This window comes from Aythya ferina (assembly GCF_964211825.1).
Source record: "Aythya ferina genome assembly, chromosome: Z".
In the NCBI taxonomy this organism is placed as follows: Eukaryota; Metazoa; Chordata; class Aves; order Anseriformes; family Anatidae; genus Aythya; species Aythya ferina.
The window spans coordinates 67,482,933-67,501,042 of NC_140299.1; the positions used below are offsets into that span (position 1 = coordinate 67,482,933).

Below are 18,110 nucleotides of genomic sequence, written 5' to 3' on the forward strand. Positions count from 1 at the left end.
ACTCACTGATCTCACTTCACTCACTGATCACTGTATTTTGAAGCCTGATTGTGTTTTACTGTATGATCTGTGTTTGATACGATTTATTCTCATGTTTTGGTTTTTTTTTTGTTTGTTTTGTTTTGTTTTTTTGGTATCATTGTTCAAGCAGCAGATTCTCATGCAAGGTCTATTGGGTGCAGAAGGCTGGATCTCATGAGGTTATATGGCTGAGAGGAGGCTGCAAGTGCTTTTTCACAGCCCCAGAATGAGTTAGTCTGTCTGGATGTAGGGCCCCCTAATCATTTAGCTTGGTCTTCCAGATCTGAGTTTGGGAACTGCTACTTCAGGTGGTGCATTGCTGTGTATTTCCAAATAGCAATCTTGGTGAAGTTTGCAACAAATGTTTACTTACGTTTCCTCCTGATTATAACCCAAAAGGTCTCTTTGCAAATGGCATCCACCCAAAAGTTCAAAGATCTTCATGTGAAATAGAAGGTGCAGAGCTCTAGGTATCACCGAGTCGCTTTGAGTTCTCAGATGCAGGCTGCAGTCCTTCTTAAATCATACAAAGGTTGAAGAAAAAGGTGGTGACTGGACTGTAGGGCTTTGGGACTGTGCAGTGAAATATTTCAGTAAGGTGAATTTCCCTGGGGCAGGTTATTAAACCTATCTCTATGACTGTCTTGTGTCAAAATACTCTGTTCTCTTACCCCTTTTTAGAGAGGTACTGCCATTGAGTCATGTAGTCCCAAAACTTGCAAGGCACAATGGATATGCACAACAGCAGTAGCTCCAAACATTCCCTTACAGAAGCCCCCTCTGTAGATTCAAAGGCACTTAGGGGAACAGGAACTTAATAGCAATGAATAAATGGTTGTAGTTATAGCATGTGGAGGAAGAGTGTAAGCTCACTTTATTGGGTTGAGGTGCGATTATCTTTTCAGGATAGAAGACCAGAGGGAGTAAGCACAATGTAGTTGCTTGCCACAATGGTCTGACAATTCAGGCACCTTGGGTCCCTTTTTTTCAGATTGACCACAAATCTTGAAATAACAAGGTGCACCATATAATCTTCAATCAATTTCATCATTCTTAATCAAAGATTTTCTTAAATGAGGCAGGAAAAAAAACAAAATGTGAGCTGCATCCCTATGGGAGGTGAGGTGGCAACACCTGCTCGGAACTTAAGCTGGTGTAAATCTCTCTCCCAGTTAGGCATCGTGTCCAGTGATTGCTTGAAGTGCCTGCACTTGTCTTTTGGATAGAATTTGAGTGGTTGGGCATTTGTCCATGGAGAAACATTTCTGTGGTTGTATTTCAAACTCCCATTTTCCAAGATAGGGTTTTAACTGTCAGGATATCAATGGGAATGGTTTATTTGTTTCCTTTCTGCCTCCTAGTGAAGTCATGTCATAACGAATGCAAGAATGATTCACTTTCTGTGGGAACCCTCCAAGTTTCTGTGCTTTTCACAAGGGCTACCTAATGTGAAATACAGAAAAAAATCCTTAAACCTTTATGCTTCTTCCGCAAGCTACATACTTGTTCTTACTCTCACTCTCTCTCTAGCCCAAAGAATGTATGTCCACTTCAGGCACTGTGGTATTTGAATACATTTCATATGTATGTATTGCCACCCTGTGAGTATTGTAGCATCAAATAGACTCAGAAGTACCAAATGTGAGTATGTGTTTCCTCTGAGAAACGCCAGTGTGTGTCATCATTAAGCAAAGTGGAAACAGCTTGTTTTTCAGGGAAGCAAAATACAAGAATCTGGTCACATGAACGAGCAAATGTTTCTGCAGAATTATTTAATGGGAATATGGTACTAAATACCTGTTAATCTTGAATGACAAAGACTGAGTACTGGCACTACCCAGAGACAGGTTGATGGATCTGATTGGTGAGGCGTGTTGGTACAGTAGAACCCTGATCAACAGTGATGGAGCAGAAGGGATTGTTTCTGTAATTTTTTTACCTTCACTATCTAATCAAGTAAGATGCGTGGCCATCCCTGACACCACAGCTGTGTGCAAGTCCAGCTCTTGAGGAACTGTCAGTGCAGTTCCTGAGCATTGGCTGCAGCCGTGCATCCTGCACAGTAAGGCATGGCAGTGTGAATCACTGTTTGCCTCCGTAACTTTGGACTTATTTTTCAAATAAGCTTCAAGTCTTTAAATGGACCTAAACATTTTGTTGTAAAATTGAAAGCTACAACATCCCTTACATTTGTTGGAATAAAGTCTCCTACAGACTTGAGTGTTGTTCTAATGAATAGTTGAGAAATATGTTTAATATTTAATTTCTTCAAGGGTATAAACACATGATTTCCAGAAATAAAAAGAAACATAAAACACTGTATACTCCTTAATAAGAAGCACAACTGAGAATGTGAAGACAATTCCTGTGCTCTGTGGATTACAATGCTCTCTTCTTTTTTTTAATTTTTCAGTGACAGATGCCCTAAGTGACTGAAGCTAGAATGTGTTAACTGCTGTACATGCGCTCAGATCCTTGTGCCATTTGTCCGTGGGGTGTTAGTAAAAACATAAGCTGGAGAGCCATAAATATTGTTCCTAATGAGTTTCATGCAAACAAATAATGAACTCCTACAGAAGTTTTCAGGATCAAAATGTAATGTTGAATGTAATGTTTTGTTCTCACAAAATTAAAATATGTGTGAGTAGTTTTGAATAGGAGCAAACAGAAGTATAAGGCTTTCTATTACTACTAGAGAAGTTTAAGTCTTTGTAACTGAGTTAAAGGAAAAACTTTGACAAGGTCATGGGTACAGCATTATAAGTGAGCTATAGTCAACAGCAGTACATATTTGAAACTGCAGTAAGCAGATCCAGACTGATCCACTAGTTGTAACACAGGATATATGAAGTGCCCTTTGCTCTTGCTAGCAGTATTTAAAGTAATCACTAATGATCACATCACCATTATGGCAAAGGAATCAAAGTTCTGAAGTTTCTGACTTTGGCAGCAGAAGCACCGTGTTTTTTCCTGGATTTAAACAACAGAACATCACCAAACATATAGGTTTGTAAATAAGCAAAGAGACATTGTAACTCCTGGAAAATAATTTATATCAGATCTTGGGAATATCAGAATAAATCATATTTGGTGGGTGTGTTGTGTTTTTTTTTGTTTGTTTGTTTGTTTGTTTGTTTTGTGTGGGGGGGAATACATGTATATCTCATCACTCATTTCACAACCCAATGAAGCATTGCTCCGGTGATCCTTACAGCAGCTTATTTGTGTAAGGTATTTTATTCCTTCTGACTAAGATAGTGTGAATTCTACCTTTCAGATAAATGGCACTGGCCATTTCGACCACTATTTTGAATTCTTCACAACCTACAGCAGTTTTAATGGTGCCCAAGTGGAAATACTTGAGCAAGTACTCTAAAAAGGTGCCACTTACTTGCCTTTTATAGTCTTTTGACACCAACCCATAGCTAAAATTCCATCAGGAAATGAGGCAGTTGTTCTTAATACTGAGGTAGAATAAGTAAGTTAGCAAGGGAGTGATGTCTTTGTTCTTTATGGGTTGCTCTCCCATAAAGACTGGATGTTTTTTAACGGCACGATGGCTGCTGTTATTGTTTCCAGGGTATCCTGATTGCATTGCATAAATTCAGAGTGATCTTAGGTTCTTTCAGATCTCTAAAAGTCTGATTGAAGTCAGCATAGTTCTCCGTCTCCCACATGCCTACCAACACAACTTTCTAAAAGAGTAGCAATGAGGGGAAGTCTGCTTTCTGTGTGCCAGAGAAGGTTTGGGACAGATCAGTGACTGTACCTATTCAGTACATTCAACCATGTTTCACTCCAATGTGTTAGATCCCTGACCCACGTAAAGCCATGCTGATGTCTCTCTAACTGCAGAAATCCATCCAGACTCTCAAGTTGCAGCGATGACATTAGTGGGACTTTTTTTTTTCTTGCAGCTACTGGATGCACAGGTCAGAAAGAGAGAAACCAGACACACTGGATGTCAGTTCCTCTAAGTCAGGCATTGGAATGGGTTGCCTTAGGAGGTGGTGGAGTAACTTCCCTGGGGGTGTTTAAGGAGAGGTTGGATGTGGTGCTTAGGGACATGGTTTAGAGTGTGATAGTGGTGTTTGGGGGATGGTTGGACCAGATGATCATGGAGGTCTTTTCCAACCTTAATTACTCTATGACTCTGTGATTCTAAGGACGTGTGCAAGTACTGTGAGCACCTTGAAAGCTACTGCAGGTTTCACAGTGCTGATCTGCCTGCTTACCACCTCACAACCATCAGGCAGGCCTGAGCAGCTGAAGCCTTTTTTTGGGGGGGAGGGAGAAGGGAGCAAAAAGAACGGTGGCTTTGGGGTGCATTTTGAGTGGAAAAAAAAATGCTGTTTTACAGTCAGTTCTACAGCATACGGTGAATTCAGTGGCCCAGACTCGTGAGGACGAGAGACCCCAACAACATCCAGACCCAGCCTGAAGCCCACACTCTCCCCGCAGCGGGTGCTGGGCTGCGGGGGCTGTCTGTCCCCCCGGATATACAGGACCAGGCCGCCCCTCGGCAGCCTCCCCCGCCGCCTGCTGCCCGGCACCACACCCCAGCGGCCGTCCTGCCGGTCGCTGTCCCCGGCCAAGGGCTGGGCACGGCCGGCCGCGGTCCCGCCCGCCCGGCGGGGCGGTGGTGGCTCCCGCCGTGCCTCCCGGCGCATAAAGGCGAGCGGCGGGGGCCGGCCGGGGGTGTGGTGGGGGTGGCAGCAGCAGCAGCCGGCGATGGAGCAGCCGGTGCAGACGGAGATGTGGAAGGCGCGGAGCCTGGAGGAGCTGGTGCGCATCCTGCACCGGCTTTTCGCCGAGGACAAAGTCAGCGTGGAGGAGGTGCAGGCGCTGATGGAGTCCTACGAGAGCAACCCCGAGGAGTGGCTGCAGTACGCCAAGTTCGACCAGTACCGGTACGGAGCCGCTCCGCCGCCCGGGCACGGGCACGGGCACGGGGCAGCCGAGGGGGGCTGCCCCGGGACCCCCGAGGCTGTGGCGCTCAGGGGGAGGCGGCCCCGAGCGCAGCCGGGGCCGGGGCAGCCCGGGCGGGGGCTTGGCGGTGCTTCCCCGGAGGCTCCGGGGCGCTCCCGCTGCGCCCCCAGCCCCGGTGTGAAGGCGAGGTGTCCGGCAGGATCCTCCGGGACGGGCGAGCCTCTCCTGACCCCGCTATCCTACGAGCATCATCCTGCTGCTGCGACTCTCCTGGCCGCCTCTGGCCGGGTCTATCTCCGGTGGGATCCGATGGCGAAATTGTGGCAGGGAGTGGGAAGCGAAGTAGAGAGGGGGTGGAAAAATGTGTGTGGTAACATGGGAAGTGTGCACGGCAGCCTTGGTGTTGGCCAGCTGAGCTGAAATAGCAGCGTTTGAGAAGTTGGGGCAAGTGCCAGCATTTACTGCTTATGTTCTGACAGCATGCAAGAAATACATCTGCAGACAGACTGTGGATGCAGTAAGAGGCAGCATATGGGTACAAACCTACTTTGCTGCAAGCATCCTATCGATTACAGCCTTATGAAGAACCTAATTTAAAATAAATAAATAAATAAATAAATATCAGTTGGCATCAGTGCACTTTCTATGTGCCTGTGCTTGCATCTTTGAGACAAGAACGAGGTGTCCTGCATGAGCTTAGATATTTGATTTGCTTGGCAAAGTAAGCCCTGATAATCGTGACTGAAGCTAAAGCAAAAGCAGGAGGTCCCGGTGGGTTATTTGCACCATAGCAGCCAGAAGCCCAAGCCCCAGTTCGGTAGGCAGTGCTAGGTTGAAGGTTGATCTTAGAGGTCTTTTCCAACCAAAATGGCTCTGTGGTTCATTGTGATTAGAGCCCCTGTATGGAGAGGAATGCTTAGAGCAAAATCCCAGGCCCTTCTCCAGGGAGCTTCTCAACAAGAGGCAAGCGACAGCTCAGGAGAGGCTTTCAGGGGGCACAAGGAATCAAACCTAAGAGGTGGCTATTAACACAAAATGTTTTCAAGCCACAGAAGCAAAGCCGGAAAAGCCTCTAGAAGGCTTAATGTTTTTAAGAAAATCTGCTATGATACACTTTGTTTAGAAGCAGATGCTGGCAGAAATTTCACCACAGGTATTTTATCCACACCAAAAGGCTACAGTACAAGATGTAGAACTTTTAGGGAAAGGAGTACCATGTATGGAAAGCCTGACATCTTTTCTTTTTTGACCTAGTACAAATGAGTGCTGTGTAACACAAAGAAAGCCAAGAATATCCAAAAAGAGCTGTAGAAGAATGTAACTATGTATTTTTCTTTTCTTTTCTTTCCTTTTTTTTTTTTTTTTTTTTTTTTCATTGCAGTCCTCTGTTTCTAATTATAAGCCAGCTGCTGGAGTGACTTCATTCAATAACTATTTTGATTTGATCCTGTCTACCACTCTAAGCTTGGACTCGCAGTTCCCAAACTCTGATCATTTATGTAATTCAATTGCAATAAGACTGTCAAATATTAACTATGTCCATTTTTTTTTCTTCCCAGAAAAAGTACTTTCACAACAACAGCTTAAAAGTCCAATTTCACTTTTTTCCAAGGAAAACTTGGCTTTCAAGAGAAAGGGAAAAAAAAAATAAAAAAAAAAAAAATGTTTATATTATAGTCACAACCTTCCTTCACAACAATGTTTATATAGTTTTGTATTTTATAGGCATATCAGTACAGTAAAAAGCAAACACTTTGTATTTCAGGTATACAAGAAATCTTGTGGACAATGGAAATGGAAAGTTCAACTTGATGATCTTGTGCTGGGGTGAAGGGCATGGCAGGTTCGTATCCAAAGATTATGGTTTTAGCAAACAGATATAAAGCTACCATATCTTTCACTGTCATGTAAGAGGAAAAACAATCAGCTCTACCTGAGCTATTAGAAAATGTCTGGTAACTAAGCAGTACAGAACTCCTAAGTGTTCCTTTGGTACAGAAGACCTGAATACTTGGTTTATTTTTTTTGGCAATGTTGTCTCTCACAGTCATTTTTAGAGCATTTAAAAATGCTCTGGCCAAATCGTGTGCTCCTTCTGTTGGAGGAAATTTTTAATCCCAGAGACACTGTGGGTCCTCTGGGCAGGGCAGGTTGGTCAGACCCTGCTGGTTCTCAGAGTTCCTCACTTTGTTGTGGAAGCAGGACCTGGTTCAGTTTAAACAGTCCTCATTCTCTCATGTTGAAATCCAACCTCTGTGACATGACAAAAAAACTAGGTTGGGGTTAGAACTGTGGTTCTAGGTTCAGGCATCCCACCTCTCTCAAAGCAGATCATGCTGCTGGTGTGCCTCCAGAGTTGTGCATGCAGACCATACCCTGGACACCGTACCCTGGACTGAGTAGTCCTACAAACGTGAGGGCAGGATCTTGGAGTGTCTTTTGCAAGATGTTGGCTAAAGCACAATATGGAATAACAAAACTTGCAGGTTTTCTGATTGTCCTTGGATATAAATAGAAACCCTAAGGAGCTGCTGGGATGTTTTTATTATTTGTTTTAATTGAGAATACATTCTGAGCATTTATGGTGTTCTCTAGGGAATGCCATGGAGTTATACCCAGAGAGATGTAGGAACCCAGCCCACCACCTCTATTCCTTCTGGGCTATTCCCACAAAGACTGTAATTTATGTCAAACTATGTTTGGGTTGGATGAGTATTTGCTAGAGCTAGATTGAGACCACAAGCTGGTTTTTTGCTTCCTACATGGGTAGGATCAGACTGTTCTCATGGCTTGTAGAAGGACCATGACAACGTGGCATTTGTGAACTGTTCTATGCCTGAAGCAAGCTCTACTCTCTTGGCATCTCGTTTTACAGGGAAACTTTGACATTTGTTTATTGAAAACAGTAATGTACAAGTACCAAGTTTTTGATTGAAACTTGTTAGCACTGTACCAAAGGGAGGGCCAAATTCCCCTTTCCTCCACAAACCCAATGAGTAGACAGCTCTCCCTTTGTCTTAATCCTATTGACTGCTCTAACAGTTAGTCTTCTATTTTAAATAAAAATAAAGCCAAAACCCAACTGTGTATCTACTGAATATGTCTCTAAATGTAGCAATTAAAGCATACCTCTGAGCAAGGAGACAGATGAAAGAAACATACAGATCATGATAGATCCTGCTGTTTATTCACTGCCACTGCAGTGAAATTGTATTTATCGATGGTTGTACTTAGAGTCAGAGGTACAGCATTTTCTATATTCAGCAAATGCCTGTGTATTCCACCAGTAAAGAGTCCATATAAATTAATTGGAAGTAATTGTTTTTTCCTCTGTTTTGGAGGGGAATATAGTGGCTCTGGAAATACTAGATATATTTGTAACATTATACTGGCCTCTGCCTGTGGTCACTTCAGAGAGCAACATTTTGTTTCTTGGCCCACAAGAATTAGTGTTCTGAAGCTTTTTTTCTGTCCTCCTCCAGGCTTTCTTTGGTAAGGTCCAAAGTTGACCAAAATCTGACTTTTCCCAAAGTTCTGCTGTATGTAAGTTTACCCAGATATATTTCCAATGTAGCATTTTAAAGTAGGCCTATCATAGTCACTCTGTTTTTTGTTTTGTTTTGTTTTGTTTCCTAAGACTCTTATGCATGATCCATATGCAATAGCATATCATTTTAGGGCTACATCCAGATACTGTATGCTATGCCATCTGTTCTGTTTGCTGTACTTAAATTAGATATGCATATCATACTGAGTTAGGTTATTCTTTTCACATATATAGCAGCATCCATGATCACACTGATTCACACTGCTTTATGAAGATCCTCCAAGGAAATCTAAAGGAGACGCTGTTTGAATGGCCTGAGAAAAAAGGAAATGGTGAAATGACTAAGAAATCAGAGCGAGTTTTGAGGGAAAATCAATGTGCCTATATTAATGGTAAGCTCTTCTAATAGTTTGTTTCACAGCTACCCATCCCTGAGTCTTACTCCGAAGAAAAGTGTTTGTATGCTCTCCAAATAGTCTCCTATCTCTAACAGTATCTTGCTAATGGTGTTTTGCATGGTTGTTAAAGAACTGGGCTCTTTTGCTTCTGCACAAACCCCACATTTATGCTCAGTAAAACAAAAAACAAGTCCATTAACTCTCTCATGAGACATTGCAACAATTGCTCAATACTTAAACATTCCAGATAGCTCCTTTACACCAAACAGCCTTCAGCACTGTGCTGCAAATAACTACTTGAAATTGCTAGTAAACTTACAGCTTAAATAGTATTTAGTGAGAAATAAGGGAATCAAATAGTTTAATTGCTGCTTTTTTTTCTTCTTCTCAGATAAATAATCCTTTTGGACAGTTGTGGAAATCCTAGGGGAAAAAAATACAAAAGCTGTCTATGGAATAAACAGAACAAGCAAAGGCCCTGATGCTCAGTGTTAGTTTTGTCCAAATCAACAGAAGAGTACGGTGCTGAAGTGCAGTGTCAGCAAAAATGGATAAGCTTGAGCATTTCAATCTACAAAGCAAATGCCTCTTCCCACAGATGCTGAGAGACAGCTAAGTCTCTACCAGTAAGGTTGCCTAGGTACCTGGAGCTGTCCCATTACGTATATTCTTAGCTATCACCATGTTGTGATCTTCTGGAGGCCATCTGGAAGTTGCCAGCTGGGCATAACATTCTGACCCTATGCAAGATATTATATATCATGTTGAAGAGTAATGAGTACCGCAGAACAATGGCAAAATGCTGGAGAAAGGGACCATCTGCCTTTAAGATTATGATTCAAAAACTGGAGCACACATGTTGCAGGACTGAGCCCTGGAACTCCCCAAGGGAGCTTCATGTCGGATAATGGATTAAGCCAGGGTGATGGTGTGGAGGAAGCCTGAGTAGCAGTCTGCAGACCTTTGTTGAAGATATACTATGTTAACTGAAAAAAAAAACCAAAAACATAGGACAGGAAATGCAAAAAGGAGCTTGTCATGTCTGCTGAAGGACGTGGTACTCCCACACCTGGGCCACGGGTTCTTACAATCATTTAAGTTTCCCTCACTGTGTGGTTCTTTCCCATGCAAGCAATTATAGCCTATGTTCATCTTATCCAAACTTTCTCAGTTACTTAAAACAAATTTACTATCTAATTCTCTGAGGCAGTTTGGATCTCTGCCATGTTTCCTAACTGATAGGTGAGTTTAAAAAAAAAAAAAAAAGAAAAAAAGGTAAAACCAGTAGAAGAAAAATACTGAAGGTATGTTAATTGCTTTAACTACTTCAACAGTGACCTTCATGTTTCTGTTGTGTGCTTCTTGGTTACTGTTGTACTTTACTTTTAAGGTTAAAGCCCACTCAGCTGGGTTTATTTGGGTCTCCCATTGCATGAGCATAGAATTAGGACTTCCTTCTACCACATCCTCTATTTAGATAAACTATATTAATGGCACTTGGGGCTTACACTTGAAATGTATCAGAGTTAAGAGTGCACTTATGATTCTCAGAGTATCATGACTACATTGCACAATATGAGTCTAGGTATTATATAACATATTAGTGCAAGTAAAAAGGCTGAGCTGTTTTTACAGCAGGGTCATAAATTTAAATTCAAGGTCTCTTCTAAGTAACTCAAAAATTCTAGTGTAGAACGGAAATGGTTTGTTGCATGGATATGGTTCTTCATACCTTACATTTTCACCTAACAGTTTGGTTTCTACTCCAGTGTCCCAGCAAACACCATTACTTCATTAGTAGCCACACAAATAGACAGTGCTGTATTTTATTACAAATTCAGTTATGCCTGCTAGTCAGCTAAGGTTGGAAGTATGCCAGTCACTAGTAATTTGTCACTTTAGTCAAAAGATCAGACAAATGAGAAGCCTGTTCTTCTCTAAACTAATAAACTGGAAGGATTAATTACTAAACAGATGCCAGCAACAGAAGACAACTACATTTTTCCCCTTGAGTCCATGCCCTAAATACAAGTAGCTGTCTGTTACTATGCCTGATACCCTTGTTACTGTACTTAATTTAACAATATTAAATTGTTAAATAATTGTTGTTAAAATGATTAATAATACAAAAACTTCTGCCCTGTAAAATTTCTTGCTATATTTTTTAGAAAATCTAACTTCCCTGCTTCTAGAATACCTAGAACAATGGTATCTCCTAGGAAAGTAAATAACCTCAAGCTTCTTTGGAAATGATAGCTTGAAAATAAGTGATAGTATGATCTTCCTTAGGCTTCTCTGGATTTCTTTTGGCCTTTAACCTGTAGCAGATAATCCAGTGTTCTAGGAGGTACAGAAGGCAGTAAAGTAATCTGAAGTATTTAGGAACCTGTGATGGGCACCAGCATCCAAATTCCCTGTACTGAGTTATGCAGTGCCCATAAAAATGCAGGTATGCCTAACTGGCTGGCTCATGAATTTAAGTTTGGATGGCATTTTTTCCAGGTATCTGAGATCTCATTAAATCTTCCTGTTAATGCAACTTCTTGTTTCATGCCCTCTCTTGTGTAGACTCCATTGGCCTGCACCGTGTGGAGAACATAAGCCACACAGAGTCTGCCGTCAGCCTGCATTTGTACAGCCCACCCTTCGACAGCTGCAACACCTTTGACCAGAGGACTGGACACAAGCACAAAGTCAAGATGACCTTCTACAGCCAGTTTGGAGAACGAACTCTCTGTGTAAGTAGGAGATGGCACACAGCCCTTCAGCCCTTGACTGAACTCTGCCACATGTGGGGATGGGGCTGAGGGGCTGCACTCCTGCCTTTGTTTATCAGAGCGGTGGCTCTGGGGATGCTGCCTGCAACAGGCAGGAGTTCCTGGGGCATTCAGGTATGACATCAGCATGAAGCCTATTTCCAAATAGTACTCAATTTGTCTGTTAGCACTTCCCTGGTATGCAGTACTCTGCTTCATGAGAAAGGACAGTAACGCAACCATGTGTTTTATAAATGGGAAAACTGAGGCTGAAAACTTACCGTGTATCATGACACTGGATTTGGCTGCTCTGCTCACCACCCTCTTTTTCCTTGCCTGTGGACTCTGTCAGGTTTTGTGAGGGTTGGAATAGCCTTCCTCTCCTTGATCAGCAGATCAGTTCTGTGCTGAGAAATGAGAATTTGGCTGTTAGTTGAGTGTCTTCAGACAGCAGATGATGGTAAATACAACCTAGTCAATGGAAAACAGTGAAGCAGACAGATTGTTTTAGCCAATTTAAGTCATGTGTAACATTTCCTGCCTAGACTGTTCTGCCAAAAAGCATCAAGTTTCAAGTCTGTTTTTTTTTTTAAATCTCATAACTTACTGTGAACGGAAGAATTTTTAATAAATTTAATGTGATTCCTTAAAATTGAACCTTTGAAATGGAAAGATAGGCTTTTAAAGAGAGTAGGCTGGTTGTCTGTTGTCTGCATTCTTGAGAAACAACACAAGATTCTACTTAGGTAGAACAAAAATCTTAAAATCAGCTTTGGGGTAGGTACCAAGCTAGGATATCTGGGAGAGCATAATAGGGCTCTTTTTGGCACTCTTCCATGAATTGGAAAACTAAACTATTAATGAGGGGTGAAAAGATAAATTCTTGCTGGTCAGCCATCCAGAGTTTCAAAGACTGTTTTTTCTTAGGTACAGAACACTTTCACCTTTCACTGAAGCCAGAAATTCAGTACGCAGGAGTTTCATGGAGTGAGCCTTTAGTAAAATCCTGTTAAAGTTTTATATAATTGACAGGACAATGTAATTATTTCTTTGAAGCTTGTCACATTAAATGGTTACCTTACCAAACAGCTGAAACACCAACTTTAACCTTCCCAAGTTTGAAAGCTCTTTGAGAGAGTAAACTTGAATTTATCCTTCAGATTTTAAAGGAAAATGAACGTGGAAAACTGTTTAGCAAAATTCACATGAGAATGCAGTATTTGCTTGCTTCCTTTTCATTTTAAGTGCTTATTGAATATGAAAAATGTAAGATAACAAGTGAAACTAGATATTTTGACTTGGACAGTTTTTACACTCTTGATCTGTAACCAACTGGCAACATTGGTACCTTTTGTGGGAAATTGGATCTGGCTTACAGGATAGAGGTAAATCTTAATCACTGGGTCTCTTTCATGAATTCCTGTAAATGGAATTCCAGTGAAAAAGTGGTGGCTGGCTGGGGCCATCCAGCTGTCTGAAATGACTTCAGACTACAAAAACCTTCTGGTCTGGGTGAGGGTTTCTGGAAAGCTCGCTGGAAACTCAGGCTTTCTTCTGCTTACTAGATCTCAAAAGTACATACAAAGGCAGAGAGCTATAAGTTAAAAATGCACAGAGAGTAATGTGAAGCACATGTGCATATCTTTTACTAGTGAGAATATCTGCCTAACCAAACATTCATTGCTTCTCATTTGCCTTACGTTTTTCTGCAAGAAAAACACTAAGGTAAATCCCTGGTGGCTTCTGACCACACTGAAGTCTTAATTAACTAGTTCTGCAGTAAAGACTTAAAAAAATTAGATAGGTCTAATAGCTAAAATAATAAGTAGATATGTTACCGAGGCCTTGTCCGTGGAAGTGACTGCACAGTCCAGGTACAAACCATAAGTATACTGATGCAAAAGCTCACTGAGGAAAGGCTGGTTTTGCTATGGGTGCACATCAGAAGTTCTTGCTACCAGAGATTTTGCTGGGGAAGGAGGTTCCTTGCTGAAGTCTGCCTTTCAGGCTGGAGTTCCAGTTTCAGTCAGACCAATGTGACCTTGGGGAGAAAAGGCAGCCAGTAGGAGGATGTTCTCCTCAGCTGTCTCATGGTCATGATCAGAGCCAATGGATGGGGAGGTTGATTTTGCCAGATGCATAGTACCCTCTGTAAAACATGGGGAATGTCTTGCAAGCTGTACTGAAAAGAAATACAGCAAGTCTTGTAAGGTGCTGAGCTACCCTGACTATAAATCCCATGCAGAACACATGAAGCACGGTCTCTGCCTCTTTTCTTAAAGAAGCAACCTTTCCTCTTCCCTTTCAGGCAACGGCAGTGCCACAGGAGAACAACTGAGAAGCGCCAGCACATGTTTGCACAAGACCTGCTGAATGTTGAACTGGGGACAGAAGACTTGCATGGCTCAGGCCGGCAGCCATCTCTTTCTATACCTTGTACATAGACCTACACTAGGGCAGCTTCCAGCAAACCCCGTTCCCTGAGTGAATGGTGATCATGGGCACTAGGCTAACTAGTGCTGTCAACTACTTCAGAGGTTAGATGCCTTTCCTTAGGCTATTGCCAAGTCAGAATTAAGTAGTTTGTTTTCTGATTCTAGCCTCCTTTTAATTTTGCTTCTGAAACCACACTGAGAATATCAGAAATAAGGTTTTTAAATATCTGACACTACTTAATAGGCCTACATGTATGTATGCTCTCAGTGTACTTAATAAACACATAAACTTCAAAGCTTCCAGTCATTTGTACCCATGGGTAGCACACTAGATACAACTAACAGCAGATTTTTATTATTGTCTTCTAGGTTTTAATGCTCTAGGCCATTTTGTTAGTTTTGTGCATTTTTTACCTTTTTTTTTTTTTTTTTTTTTTTTTACAATTTCATTTGTCAGATCTTGTTTTAAATGAGAGCAGTGAAATGCTTCATATACAATGATTTTCAAAACTGATTGGGCAGAAATTTGGGATTTTAATAAAACTAATCAAACAATGCATCTAATGTCCAGTTTCCAAAGTGTTCTGTATAGCTACTGAAGTCCTTTCAGGTAACTGAAATAAAACTGGATTTGTGCATAAATTTCAAAGTTTTCAGCCTTTTTTTCTTGGTAACTAAGATATTCATCACACTTTACTAATATTCACATTGCTCCTGAACATCAAAGTATTTTCCAAGCAATAAGCTTTCAGAAAAGGCTTTAGAAAGTCAGAAGTATTTCAAATATTCAAAGAATCCTGATCCCAATAAAGTTAATGGGAGATTTGCCATTGAGTTCACTGATGCTTTGTAATATCCTCAAGTTTTAGTTAAAGGAAAGCACCACCTTGAAAAAAAGAGTTAATTCTAATTAAATGCATGAAAATAAGTGAAATCACCCTCACTGAGGCTGTCCTGTTCACTTAACACAACTAGTACGTAAGACAAAGAATCTGTAGAAAGTCTGTTAGTCTCTGAGGTAACTGCTTATTGCTCAATAAGCAATATAAGTTCTAACATTACCCCTTTTAGATGAGTCTCATATTTCCCTCCATCTTGACCAGCCCAGCAAATACAATATTTGCTTGATGAGACCCTGTTTTCCTGTTTTCAGAAAGGCTCCTTCAGATTTCCAAACAATGTTTAAGCAGTGTCACTGTGTTTAAATTAAACTAATTTTGAGCTGCAGGTATTCTGAAAGCCCATGGGAAAGCTATAGGTGCTTTGTCAGGGGAGAGAAAGGGTATCTAAGGAACAGATGAAGAGAAATGAAAGACAAACTGGACCTAAAGGCAAAAGAACAGGGGGAATCATCAGTAGTAAGCAGGGATTTTCTGCCTGAGGTGGACCTGGAGGCTATGCCAAAGTGGGGGTCAAGGGGACAAGGGCCCCAAACTGGAAGCAACTTTAAGAGCACTGACACCGTGAGCATAAATAATCTACTGTGATTTTTTTCTGGGGTCTGGCATGCCTTAAAATTTAGCATGTTTGTTTCTCATTCACTATGAATCAGTTCCTGGAAAATCTTGTCAAGCCAGGTGTTGGGCTTTAGCTTTTTAATTTGACACCACTCAGATTGCTGTGAGGATGTCACAGCATCAGAAACAAGTGATGCTGGCAGGCACCAGTGGAGGCTGTGTCAACCAGCAACCCTGCTAATGCAGGGTTATCTAGAGCAGGTAGCTGTGGCTCTGTCCAGTTGGGTTTGGAGCACCACAATTTTGCTTACTAGGTAAAATTAAAGGGCAAACTCAACAGCTCACAGAGCACAGGTCACTCAAGCCAAAGGAAATGGGAAGTTCAGAGAGACAGCCAGGAAGCAAAGCAGCAGTGAGGGCAGCAGCTAGCTGTACTGAGATAAACAATATAGAAACTCATACAGTACTCCAGCTAGCCACACCCATACCTAGCAAGTTAGCCAGAGGAAATGTAAGCAGAATAGATGAAAACCCTCTACGCAAATTGGCTCAAACAGTGTTTACCCATGGTAAATTGGACATTGCACAAAACACTACAGGAATTCCAGTGTTTCAAAATATGGTAATAGCCAGGTACTTATGCCTGCCATATCAGAAACAAGGGGGATGTGTACCCAACATAAGGGGCATTAATGCAAGAAACCTCAAGAGAAATCATGAATTTGTTTCAGAGTCTATAGAACATACACCACAGCTGCCTTTTTGCTAAACCCTAAGCACTACGTATCTTGTGCTCTGAACGAACAAACTAACAGCTACTGAGAGCCATACTGAATCAATAAATGTCATGCAATATAATGAAGAGAGTCACATTTTCTCTTGCACAAATGTGTTCACATAACCTATACAGGCTTAAAACATAGAAACCAGCAATGGCAAGATAGTATTTGCACATTATTATGGATGAACAGCCAATGTGTTAAACCTTCTAGCATATGAAAATACTTGAGATTCAGACCAGCACTAACTGGCTAACTGATGAGGTAGCAACATGCTGTGGACTGACAATTAGCTTTCACTGGGCAACGAACAGACATGTAGTGTTTCATATGCTTTCAGCTGGGTACAAGCTATAGAGTAGGGTTACTGAATTAAAGAGAGCTAGTTCAACATTTACCTGGGTTACTGCTAAGATTGCTAAGTGGTGAGAAACACTGCTCTAAACTATTAATACTACTAAATCATTTAGGCTGGCAAAAGCAGGAGGAAGTCAGTCTGAGTGTGGTTTGGTGAGCTAACTAAGAACCCAGTGAAGGAGCTTCAACAGAAAGATGTAGGGAGGTCAAGTAATGCCAGCAATGGAGAGTGGTATTTACATGAATTTAGCCAATTCCAAGGGTTTGGTGGTTTTGTCATCATTGTTGTTGTTTTGGAGAGTCATTATTAGAAATGTTGCAAGAAGAGGAGTGGTTTATCAAAGACATGTTGTACCTGGGGAGGCTCTGTAGCTAAGAATGCCTGCTTATGCAGGAAAAGGCTGGCAACAGGGACTCCTCTGGGAATGGAAATGACGTCCTGGTCTGTGTGGCTGTGGCTGATGAGGTCCACACAAGCTCATCAAGTATGATGTGGGGGTTTCCACCTACGTGTAACCAGCAAGCGAGCAGCTTTTTCTCTTCCTATGCTGAGGTGTGGGAGCCTGGAAGCCTCTAACAGGAATTGTTGCAGGAGAGGGTCCCTTGCCCTGTAAACACGGTTTCTCAGTTCATGAGACAATTGAGACTAGAGTTGCTTTCATTCTAACTCACTACAAAATCTTAAACAAATTAGTGCAATTTTTTTATTTAAGCCTAGATGACACTTGTCTAAGTGTCTTGACTTTATTCCTCTTCTTCCTTTGTCAACACAGAGAAGAACACAGAGGAATCAAAATCTATGCTGCATGTAGCTCTGCTTCCATTACAAAGTTTTTCCTAAGCCACAAAGATACAAGATGTGCTATTCACTAGCTAATCTTTATAGTTATTATTCACACTCCTGTCACACTAAAGAGAAAGCTATGTTGCAAGGATATAGCCCTCCCAAGGTTAAAAGAGGTGGTGTGCCTACAGTGACTCTTTGCAAAGAGTAGATTTGGAGCTCAGTACTTTCCAATCATTATATATATTCTACTCCTGCCAACATACCTCACAAAAGCCTTTGCCATCCTTAAAACGTTAGAGAGTCTTACATTCCAGGCACAGGCAGTAGCTCCAGCCCCTCTGACCAGTAATGGGAGCAAAGCCACCATCAGTGAATTGTGCAGCCCTTCAAGGCTACTTCTGCCCCCTTTGTGAAGTTTTATTCAATAATTAGATCCCAAATATTTGACTCCTTTTGGTACTTAGAACTACAGCCTATTTCTTCAGGGTTGGACAATCCTCAAAATAGAGACAGGCAAAATCTTCTAAATGAAGTGCTCATTCTTGTATGCAAATACAGAAAATTTCTGTTTGTTTGTTTGTTTGTCTTTAACAAATAACAAAACAATTTATTTCTCTTCCAGAGCTGTTTCCTCTATGCTTTTA

General features: G+C 41.6%; 1 protein-coding gene across 1 annotated transcript; it reads left to right on the top strand.

The window, feature by feature from the left end:
* Nucleotides 1–4,710: 4,710 nt before the first annotated feature.
* Nucleotides 4,711–14,382, top strand: CDO1 (cysteine dioxygenase type 1). The gene is made up of 5 exons (XM_084505153.1): nt 4,711–4,931; nt 6,716–6,793; nt 8,732–8,889; nt 11,464–11,633; nt 13,960–14,382. The coding sequence occupies exons 1-5, from the start codon at nt 4,753–4,755 to the stop codon at nt 13,987–13,989; spliced, it is 615 nt and encodes a 204-aa protein (XP_084361279.1). The 5' UTR covers nt 4,711–4,752; the 3' UTR covers nt 13,990–14,382.
* Nucleotides 14,383–18,110: the final 3,728 nt, after the last annotated feature.